Source organism: Trichomycterus rosablanca, chromosome 27 (assembly GCF_030014385.1).
Source record: "Trichomycterus rosablanca isolate fTriRos1 chromosome 27, fTriRos1.hap1, whole genome shotgun sequence".
Classification (NCBI taxonomy): Eukaryota; Metazoa; Chordata; class Actinopteri; order Siluriformes; family Trichomycteridae; genus Trichomycterus; species Trichomycterus rosablanca.
The window spans coordinates 11,909,606-11,920,770 of record NC_086014.1 but is presented as its reverse complement, the minus strand read 5'-3'; the positions used below and the strand labels follow the sequence as shown (position 1 = coordinate 11,920,770).

Sequence of the window (11,165 nt, the reverse complement as noted above, 5' to 3'; positions counted from 1 at the left end):
GTACAAGAAAGACATAAAAAAAATCAGTCTATAAAGTATTATATTATACATATATATATATATATATATATATATATATATACACACACACACATATATATACATATATATACATATACATATAAACACACACACACACATATATATGTGTGTGTGTGTATATATATATATATATATATATATATATATATATACAGTATATATATATATATATATATATATATATATATTTGTGATTGGTTGTTTTTGATGGCACCTGAATAATCACAAAGTATTTTTTTCCCCAAATATGCTGTTTACTACTTAAGAAACGTAAATTGTGCTGATTTTGTAGAAATAAACGCACTGTTGGAACCTCCAGTAAACAAACATGCTGGTGTATCGATTCATTTCAGAGTCGTTCAAATGGATTTAAGGAATCGATTCGCTGTTGTATTTATGTTCACTCCTCAGCGGTGAGCTCTCAGTGGGACTCTCAGCTCAGCTGGCTGTTGACACGTTGTTCTCAGGTTAAACATGGAGTTCGAAAGCAAAATATTCCCTCAAATTGGAGGATTCGGGCGCTATAACAGACTTGTAACAGTGTTTACGTGGTTTCCGCACTTTGCTGTTTCTTTAAACGTTTTCTGTGACATTTTCTTAACTCTGGTTCCTGAGTCGTATCAGTGCCGGACGGATCCGGAGTTACTGCCGCCCTCATTACTGCTCAGTAACCTCTCCAGACAGGCGTACCTCAGCTTCACCGTGCCCTGGGTTAACGGAACAGGACTGAGCCACTGTCAGCTTTATAAATACCCACAAAACTGGACCAACCTGACCGACAGAGTGCACAGAGAGGTGGTGCCGTGTACCAGAGGATGGAGATATGGCAAAGCTGCTGGACTCCGGAGCAACTTTGTTACAGAGGTAACTCACATGAGTGGTGCAGTAATGTTCTCCTACAGGGGTTCTACTTTATCAACTACATCTCATTGTGTGTTATTACCATGGATAATGTTTGTTTAGTTACCTTTTACAGTCCTAAGATCATTGTAGACCCGTTTTCATCATAACTCACCCACTATAGAGAATAGAAGACACAATGGAGCCCCCCATGACCATCTGAAATAGATGAGACCTGAAGGAGAGAATTAAACTGACAGTTGCATGCACACATTTAATACTGTACACAATCTCTAGCCAGCTATCTTCTTTGTATTCCTGTTCAAGGATTTTTCCTTGAACTCTTTCTTGCAGATTAGATTAATGCGTATGGTTGCCACCGTCACATTTTTGTCATTAGGACATCCTGTAAGTCTTTCACAGTATCTCTGGGTTTTTATTTGTTGTCCTGATAGGATTACTAATGCCCCTGGGTGGAATTTTGGGCTTTCTCGCTTCTCTATGGAATTTTTCGCCATAAGTTTGGAATTTCTGGAAAATACTCCCAATGGCGTCTCTAGGAACTCTTCTAGGAAATCTTCTTGTACTCATTGCTCATCATCCTCTAGTTTTCAGAACGGTGCAGGCTTGAATCTCTGGGTGGTTTCTATATAGCACATCACAGATGAACCAGTTGAAGGGTTGACTTTCAGCAGTATTATATAGGGTTGAATAATTGTGACATGACAGTATGAACAAAATATCTTACTACTCTAAAATATGACATCATTTATTCTCTTGGTTCATTTGCTGTATCGTTCAATGGATATATTACCTCACATTTCTTACACAGATTTACAATTATGACTTAATAGAGTTTTAGCAGTTGAAGGTTAGGGCTTTGCACTGGACATTCCATGTATATTGCATAGATTCATACATATAAATCTATGGAATCAAGGATAACAGTGTGATTAGGAAGACTTGTGAACTCTGTGACATGTTTAACTTGATTTGCTAAGCTTACAGCATAAACTCACAGCCTCCTGTTCAGGTTTCCTGAGGCCTCAACCCCATGATTATGCTTCCCACTGCATGTCCTCTCAGTGTAAGGAAGGAAGACTAATCATACAGCCAGACGATGGTTATAAAAGTGGTTTCTTTGAGTGCAAATGAAGTCTTTACTGGACTTCAAAAGCCAATACATTTTAAAATGACTGATAAGCTTGTTGTGAATAGTGTTAGACTGACGCGACCAAATGACCTTTTTAGCCCTGTGATTGATTTATTCTCTTTCAGTAATGATAATCAGTTTGCTTTATATGCATAACATCCTGTTTACATAGCTGAACTTTAGTTGGAAAACCTGTCTATGTTTTAAATATCTTTATTTGTTGTTTGGTGTTTTCAGTGGAATTTGGTGTGTGAGGATTATTGGAAGATTCCCCTGCAGCACATCTGCTTCGTGACCGGCTGGATAATCGGATACGTGCTGCTTGGCACCGTGTGTGACTGGTAAGTTTTCATGAACTAAACCACTCCTGAGCTGGACTTTAATTAGTTTGAAAGCTCCTTTTTATCACTCTACATTTGATATTACTAAAACTTATATGAAAAATGACATTTTTAAACGACTCCTTTGGCTTTTTCCATAAGAATGTCATTTGTCAAGATATTTATTGATGTGATGAAGTTTGTGATTAGAGTCATTCCAGGTTTGTGTTTTTTCTAGGTTGGGTCGGCGTCGTGCTCTGCTGCTCTCTGTGTGTCTGTCAGGTCTGCTCGGAGTTGCTGTGTGCTTCTCCAGCAATACTGTGGTGTTCCAGCTGCTCCGTCTGTGCCAGGGCACTGTGTTTGCTGGTGTTTTTCTGTCTTCGTACATTGCCCGTAAGTCTTATTTACACTTTGTCTTATGACTGCACACACACATACATGTTTTAGTTTCAACACACTGAATGTGATAGAACATGATGCAGTGTAAATAAGGCATTCAGTACCTTGTCTTAGTACATAGAAGTTGGTTAATGTGATACACTGTATCTCTCTGTAAACATGTTGTACTTTGTTACATTACTAACTTCTTACAGCACGTCTTGTCCAAGTAACCCAGTGCGTGTGACTGTTTAGACACTAGACATTTAATAATTTACAAGCCAGTTTTTGAAGCAACTAGGCCATATAAAATGTTCAAAACAGTAAAATAATATGTGCTGAATAAAAAAAGTACAAAAATATTACATCTTTACCTCCTTCATACCTAAATATAGTTAATTTTACACACAGCATTGGCATTTACAGATCTTGATGCATGCTGCATTTTTTTATTTAATATTATTTTAGCAGTAGCTGTTTTATGAGCTTATCTCTGGTTTAACTCTTTAGCCTCTTGCTTTAAATCCTCCTTACTTCATGTCCACTCGAATTGATTAGTACCCTTTAAGATCTTAATAAATCATGGCTGTAGTATGCTGTGCATTTGTACAGCCAGTCCGAGAACCCCATTCAGATGGTTGCGTAAAAGTGTGGGGGATCTAAAATGTGGAGACGGTGGTACAGGGTGGAACCAGGAGGAAAAAATGCACTCACAGTACGTTCAGATTCTACTGAGGTCAGACAAAAAATTCAAGCCAGGTGGAAAAATCTGAGAAGTAACGTCATATAGAGAGTTGAGCCGAGTTGGAGAATAATAGGAACAAGGGAGTAAGCTCTTTTGTTCCTGACTCACTTTAGGAAACTAGCGGGACATAAACTCACAGCAGTGAGGGTCGTTTGTTGTTACTGTTAAAGAATTTCACACAGCTTTACACACTTTGACTGCAACCTGTGAACAAACAGTAAAGAAGCTTTCATCAGGATTTTTTTGTTAATGGAATGTTTTCCACAGCCAGGCTCCTGAATACTTTTGTGAATAAGACATTTTGGGATAACTGCATTGTGTCATTATGAATACATCAGGTATGTTTATGTTGAATCTGCAGGTGTGGAGCTGTGTGATCCTCCTCACCGGCTGATGGTCTCCATGATCAGTGGTTTCTTCTCTGTGTTTGCTGAGCTGTTGATGCCAGGGCTGGCCGTGCTGTGCGGTGACTGGCCCGTGCTTCAGGCTGTGGTTACTGTACCTTTGCTGCTGCTGCTCTCCTACTGGTGGTTAGTCTGCTGCTTATCAGCCATATTTAATATTACTATTGTGTGGTTTCTCTAGTGACTTGGATATTAAAGTAGCTAAATAATATGATAAGCCAAACCCAACCTTAGCAATGCATTTAAGCATACTGCTGTGCCACCTGAGCTCCCTTAAATGTAAATTTAAAATGCAACCATGCATATGCTGTGCAATCATGTGTTGCTTGTTACTCACAAATCATAGGATGTCGGATTTAGCCTATAACTACACTGGAACTCGTGTGGAATATTAGATTGTGTGAGTTTGAGTCAGTGGGTTTGTGTGTGAAGGCCCATATGAGTGTGTGTCTCTGTAAATGTCATTAGTGTGTATGTGGTAACTGAATAGAGGGTTTTGTGTTTTTGAACAGCTGGCCCTCTGTGTTCCCGGAGTCTCCCCGCTGGCTTCTGGCCACCTCTCAGATTCCTCAAGCCAAGAGATGCTTGCAGCTGTTCTCTACTCGAAACGGAGTGTGTAGAAATGAAGAGATTTACCCGGCGGAGACTCTACTGACAGGTACACTCGCTGTTTAAATCAGTCTTGTTGTTAGCAGTTTGATAGCACTGCTCAAACTCAAATCCTGATCTGAGCGATGTTGGGCCAGTGTAATAGACCACTGTGCCACTTAAACATGGCAGAAATTGTATTTGTCTAAATGTGTTCTGGAATGCAAACCTGAGAAATGAACGTCGGTGTATACCCTAGACAGGGTGCCAACCCATCGCAGGGTTTTGGCCACCCAAGACATCTGGCTGGCCGATAGCACAGCTTGGATTCATATGGGATCTGTTCATCCTAGCTTACATTCTTATTTACATTCTTATCCTAGCTTACATTTTTACTGTTGTGCAGAGATAGATGTGGCATTCTCTGAGGACCCCCAGCCGAAGTACCACCACGTCCTTGAGCTCCGGCACACCAGAGTTATCTGGAGAAACTGTCTCATCTTGGCGTTTACCCTGTAAGTTCCATACAGACAGTGTCTCTTTAACATTAGATGTTATTGACAACCTCACTTCCCAAACATGGGTTCTTCAGACTCACCTGCACTAATCTACATAAATGACCTGATTGTAAGGTTTATGTGACACATTTAAAATAAATGCCTGCAAAGCTACAACCAAAGCACATCAAAAGCACAAAAGTCGTAATCCTGATACTGATGTTTACTCTGTGTATCTGTGCGATGTTTTCTGCAGCTTCATCGGTACGGGGATCCAGTACTGCTTCACTCGGAACCTCCACAGCTACTCATACCAGTTCTACTTCAGCTATTTCCTGCGGGCTCTGACAGGAGCAGGGGCGTGTGGGTTCTTGTGTTTGACGGTGGATCGAGTGGGTCGGAGAGGGATCTTACTGCTGGCTGCCATCATCACAGGCCTGTCCTCACTGCTGCTGCTGGCCCTTATACCATGTAAGCTTCTCTAGGCTTTAAATACATTCGTGTCAATACAGGTATCATAACATTTTACTGCGTACTTATATACACAATGACTTTTCCTTGTTTTGTGTGTGTGTGTGTGTGTGTGTTTATTAGATCTGCGTGGGGGGCTGGTGTTGGTGCTGTCGTTTGTGGGTCTCCTCTCGTCTCAGACTCTAGCTGTGCTCAGCGTGTTCTTCGCCAGTGAAGTCATGCCCACTGTTGTACGGTAGGTTCTGTTCACAGACTTAAACTCGTGTTTGCTAAAGCATTGGATATGCTAAAATGATAAATAAATAATAATATATAATATAATAATAAATAAATAAATAAAGTCATAAAATAACAAGGCATCGAAAGCTGCCGGTCCCAAGGCCAAATTCAAATATGCAGACGAAATATTTGCTGTGGTGACCCATAGCGGGAGCAGCCTGTGTGTGTGTATAGTTAGCAAACGCATGTATGTAACGGCAGTCTGGGTCAGTGTCATTGTGGCTTTTCTAAAAAAAAAAAACAGTTTTGTCTGAGCTTGCGTGATGATCTACAGCAACACTCCTTCTACTATGCAGCATTTCCTTCACTGATAAGCTCCACTACACCTCTAAAAGCCTGCACATTATTTTTCCTCATCTACTCCCTGTTGTACCTTAACCAGAATGCATGACTGCTTAAGTGGTTAAAAAAATATTTGATATGTTGGCTTGAACCTTCATCGGGCAGCAATATTATGTGGAGTCTGCAGCTGCCACTTATAGGCTTTGGTGGTGACTGTTGTCACAATCCAGCTGATGAATCTGGGGTAAAGGTTGTGTAACTTAACCTGGACACTCGGACAGTGGCAGGGCACATGAGAAAGTCCTTATCCATTTTATGCAGTACAGTTTTTCTCTCTCTGTCTCAGCGGCGGTGCTTTGGGACTGGTCATGGCTGCCGGCAGTGTGGGCAAGGCCGCTTCCTCTCTGATGGAGCTGCAAAACAACGGCGGATACTTCCTGCACCATGTGGTTTTTGCCTCATTCGCCGTTCTCTCTGTGCTCTGCATCATGCTGCTGCCCGAAAGCAAACGCAAAGCTCTGGCCGACTCCATGAAAGACGGGGAGAATCTGCGCAGGCCTGCGCTCTTCGATTCTCCTAGAGACAGAGACGACCTGCCCCTTCTGAGCCGTCGCCATCCGCCGTCCCAGTACAACCCGGAGAACTACTCGCGCCTGCTCAGCGCCACCAGGAAGATGCTTAACAAAGAAACAGTATCGTATAAGATTGCTGGGGCGTCTCAAACAACACTGCTGCACGGCGATGGAGCTGCACAGCACGGTGATGTTCTGTCGTAGCATTGCTTCATTATTTTATCAGTTTCACAACAAGAACTTTTATTATTTTTTTATTTATCTGTTTTAGATTTTTAAACATGTGACATAAACACTGGGCTGCGAGAGTCTTCCACTGGGAACAGTTTGAACAATTCTTAATCTGTCCGCCAGAGGGCGCTGCAGATCGCTAAACAGTTTTCAATGTACTACACAATAATACTGCAAAAACAGGCCTGCTGTTTCTGACCTCGAATAATTATTTACACCAAGGCTGATACTAATGGAAACACTGAAATTATATCAAATTTGGACATTATTTTTTAATAAATGCAGCTGGGAAAGTCCCAGACTTGTTCTTTCCACGTATAATGCGATACCAGTATGTAAGCTTTGAGTATCTGCTGTTGACTGATATCGATCCGATGACATGATGGACCTGATGTGTTTTTCTTTTTCACTTTATTTCAGTTTTGTCAACCACCTTATCCTGGTCAGGGTCGCAGCGAGATCTGGTGTCAGTGGGAAACGGGCAGGAATATTCTGTACAGGGCACAAATCCATAGCAGGAATTTAGCTATCTCCCCAGATTCCCCCACCCCAATCGTGTCTAAGTAGATGTCCGGCCGGCTGATAGCACCGCTTAGAGTCGAACCCGAATCTCAGTGTCTCACCAGACTAAACAATTCCACAATAGTCTCAGCTGAACAGGACAAGGTCTAGCATATGCTTCCTCCAGGACTACCTCTTCATTCTTTACCTGATGAAATTTAAACTAAGAGCTCTTTGGTCACCCTTCGTCTCATTTTCAGCTTTCCCCTGTGAGCGACATGTTTTATATTATGCCAGAAACACTGACTGGTTGATGTTAAATAATATAAAGCATGTTTCGATGCTTGATATGCCTCCTCAGAAACAATCAATAAACATCCTACAAAGGCACTGATTTTGAACCTACTTTCACTGGGTAATCTGTTTGCTGCCACACTGCTTGTCCACTAGGACTTGCTGGCCGCACCTCATCAGCTGAAGTATATGCTCCTGCCTTTTATATATTTTCACTGCCTGTAGTGCCATGAGATTGATATGACCACAGGGTATGGAGGTGTAAATGAGCAAGTCAAGCCAGTCCCCTGGTGTCCCAGGTGGAAGTCAGAATTAATGTTGACCCTCTGAAGAGTGAGGAACGTGTTTATTAACATGATTGGTATTCCAGTCCTGCTGGCTAGATTTGCTGCTGTGAGACGTATAACATGACCTGGATGGCACTGTCGTAACTCTAGAATTGATATAGTCAGTCAGATAAAGCATTACTAAGCTCAGTTGTGAAGTTAAAGATTGCAGCTATAAATCCCCATGTCATGTGTTGAATGCTCGTATTTAATGCTGTTTACATATTTTTTGTGCTCTGATGCCCGGGATTATGAGCTCCAGACCTCGTCCACTTTGCTGGCCTTGTGTTTTTATTACAGGAATCACATGCCACTCTTCCTTCCGGAGCACTATTTGAGCCAAACTTACTGAAAGGTGTTGAAACCTTATTTTATAAATAACACGATGTGAATGTCCTTTTATTTTTAATGCTATTGTTCTCTTACTGTGGTATGAAGAGCACTAATGAAGTGAACGCTGCTGCAAACAGATGAAACCACTAATCCATTCTGGTGAAGCATGAAAACTGTGTGCAAGTTCTTATCTTTGTAATTTATACATATATAATGTAATAAAATTTATATTTATATGCTTGTCATGTCTGTCAATTGCTATTTCACCACAGTCCCAGTCCAGGCAGGTGAAACAGATTGATCCTCGCGTATGCTTCCTAACTGGGAAGATTTACATTTATTTGAAGTTTCCTTAATTTTTTGAGCAGTATATATAAATGATTGTGTAATTAGCACTACCTGAGAGGAATAACAATAATATCTGAAGGTATTCAGAAGGGTTCAGCTCTTGTTCAGCCAACATATGCTCAAAAACAGCGGGCTGTTCTAGACATGCAGCTCACTACAGGCCCATCTGCTGCTGCATTACCCAACAGCAGTGGACTGGAGTCAGTGTTTCACTTCTGCTGTTTTTTACTCTTTCACTGTGTATTTCACATTTATGTGGGCACAGGACAGTTGTAGCCTAGCGCTTAAGGTACTGGACTAGTAATCGAAAGGTTGCTGGTTCAAGGCCCACTACTGCCAGGTTGTCACTGTTGGACCCTTGAGCAAGGCCCGTATGACTCAATTGCTTGGACAATATACTGTCAGTACTGTAGGTCGCTTTGGATAAAAGCATCTGCTAAATGCTGAAAATGTAATGTAGTGTTGCCAACTTAGCGACTTTGTCACTATATTTAGTGAGTTTTCAGACCCTCTAGCGACTCTTAAAAAAAAAAAAGTGACTAGCAACAAATCTAGTGACTTTTTCTGCTGTTATTGGAGACGTTTGGAGCCTCGGATGTGAAAGCACATATTGTTCTGCAGTAAGTGTTTCTAAGTACCTGGGGGTTGTGATGAGGTACTTTAGTGACACCAAACACACAATTGTCTCAACATTTCCGGGGCTTGTTGAGTTAGATGGAGGAGATACCAGATCTATAGCCTTAGCTGTTGTGGCTTTCTTGGAGAACTGTTGTCTTAAAAAAGAAAAACTCCTGGGGACAGGGACTCACAATGCCTCTGTTATGATGGGGAGTAATTATGGGGTCCATAAAGTGCTGAAGGAGGAATATGACCTCAAAGATCTGGTTCTTATTCGTTGTGTGTGTCACTCTGCGGCTTGCTGTAATAAGTCATGCTTCCAGTGACACCATCCCCTGTAGTGTGGAGTACTTGGTACAGGAGAAGTGATGGCCTATTTCGATGACATTTACGTTTACATTTTTGGCAGGGCGGCACAGTGGCTAAGTGGGTAGCCCTGTCGCCTCACAGCAAGAAGGTCCTGGGTTCGATCCCCAGGTGGGGCGGTCCGGGTCCTTTCTGTGTGGAGTTTGCATGTTCTCCCCTCCGGGAGCTCCGGTTTCCTCCCACAGTCCAATGACGTGCAAATGAGGTGAATTGGAGATACAAAATTGTCCATGACTGTGTCCTAATAAACAAACAAACATTTTTGGCATTTAGCGGACGCTTTTATCCAAAGCGACAGTTGTGACAGTATACAATCTAAGCAACTGAGGGTTGAGAGCCTTGCTCAAGGGCCCAACAGTGGCAACCTGGCAGTGGTGGGGCTTGAACCGGCAACCTTCTGATTACTGGACCAGTATCTTAACCACTAGGCTACAACTGCCCTGTATTTCACAAAAATGACAAAAATAAAACAATAATTAACAGAACAAAGTTCATTTGTAGTTCTAAACATATTTAGGGTGTTTTTACTCACTTTTTGTTATTCCTCTCTTCTACAGGGTCAATGACATGCAAATTAGGCGATGCCGTCATGTAGCGACCTTTAGGCCAGCCAATAGCTGCTCTCCTTACTGAGGAGTCACCATCACTGGGTTAAAATGTCACTGACAAGCCGGAATGTGCAAACACACTCCTGTACAGTAGGTGGCGGTATGCACCAAAGAGATGTCACCCGCCAGTAAACCAAGAAGAAGAAGAAAAAGAAAAAGGAATGTGCAAAGAAATAAACCTTTTGCACGTTTATAAAAGTGCTGTGGTATAAAGAATATAAACATTACCCTTACAGTTTTTAAATCCCGATTGCTTATTTATCTACAGTTTATTTATTTCTTTATAAACTCAGCAAACTCTAAACTCGCTCAGTTACACCAGCAATCGGTTAGTCAACATGTCCAAGATGTGGAAGAGTAAAGCAGCTAAACACAGCACTCAGGTAACTGAGACTGGAGAACTGTGGATTCTGTGGTTCAGATGGAGTTAGTAAGGTAAGCTGTGCTCTGTATTCTAGCTTTTATTGATCCTATCATTCAGTTTGTGAGTGTTATTAATGACTGTCGTGAAATGGGGCTCTTTTCTTTACAAATCCGTGTAATCTGTGATGATGTCCGTGAAATTAAGCACATTTCCCGTGAATTTGGTAGGTCTACTACTACAAATAATAATAATAATAATAATAATAATAATAATAAAGATAAAGATAAAATGATATGTAGTGCATTCTGCAGTTATACCAGCAGAGGGAAGTGTTGTATTAAAGATGCTCTTGTCTATTATAATAATGCTACTAATACTACTACTACTACAAATAATTATAATAATAAGAGTAACAATAACACAATTAATAATAAAGATTACAATAATTACAACAACAATAATAATAATAATAATGATAATAATAATAATAAAGCTAAAATGATTTAAAAAAAAGATATGTAGTGCATTCTGCAGTTATACCAGCAGAGGGCAGTGTTGTATTTAAAAAAACAAGAGATGCTCTTTTGTCTATTATAATAATGCTA

The 11,165-nt window shown here is 40.9% G+C and overlaps 1 protein-coding gene across 1 annotated transcript; it reads left to right on the top strand.

Annotated features, from left to right (window-relative positions):
• The first annotated feature begins 516 nt into the window (after positions 1-516).
• Positions 517-8,492, top strand: slc22a31 (solute carrier family 22 member 31). The gene is made up of 10 exons (XM_062989726.1): positions 517-906; positions 2,273-2,376; positions 2,594-2,748; positions 3,840-4,008; positions 4,395-4,540; positions 4,877-4,985; positions 5,224-5,438; positions 5,562-5,673; positions 6,346-6,758; positions 7,223-8,492. Exons 1-10 carry the CDS (start codon positions 517-519, stop codon positions 7,315-7,317), a joined length of 1,908 nt encoding a protein of 635 aa, XP_062845796.1. The 3' UTR covers positions 7,318-8,492.
• Positions 8,493-11,165: the final 2,673 nt, after the last annotated feature.

Coding starts and splice junctions, on each gene's coding strand:
- slc22a31 (XM_062989726.1), top strand. CDS start 517: ATGGAGTTCGAAAGCAAAATATTCCCTCAAATTGGAGGATTCGGGCGC. Junction 4,541..4,876: donor GGCGGAGACTCTACTGACAG/GTACACTCGCTG, acceptor ACTGTTGTGCAG/AGATAGATGTGGCATTCTCT. Junction 6,759..7,222: donor CGATGGAGCTGCACAGCACG/GTGATGTTCTGT, acceptor ACTTTATTTCAG/TTTTGTCAACCACCTTATCC.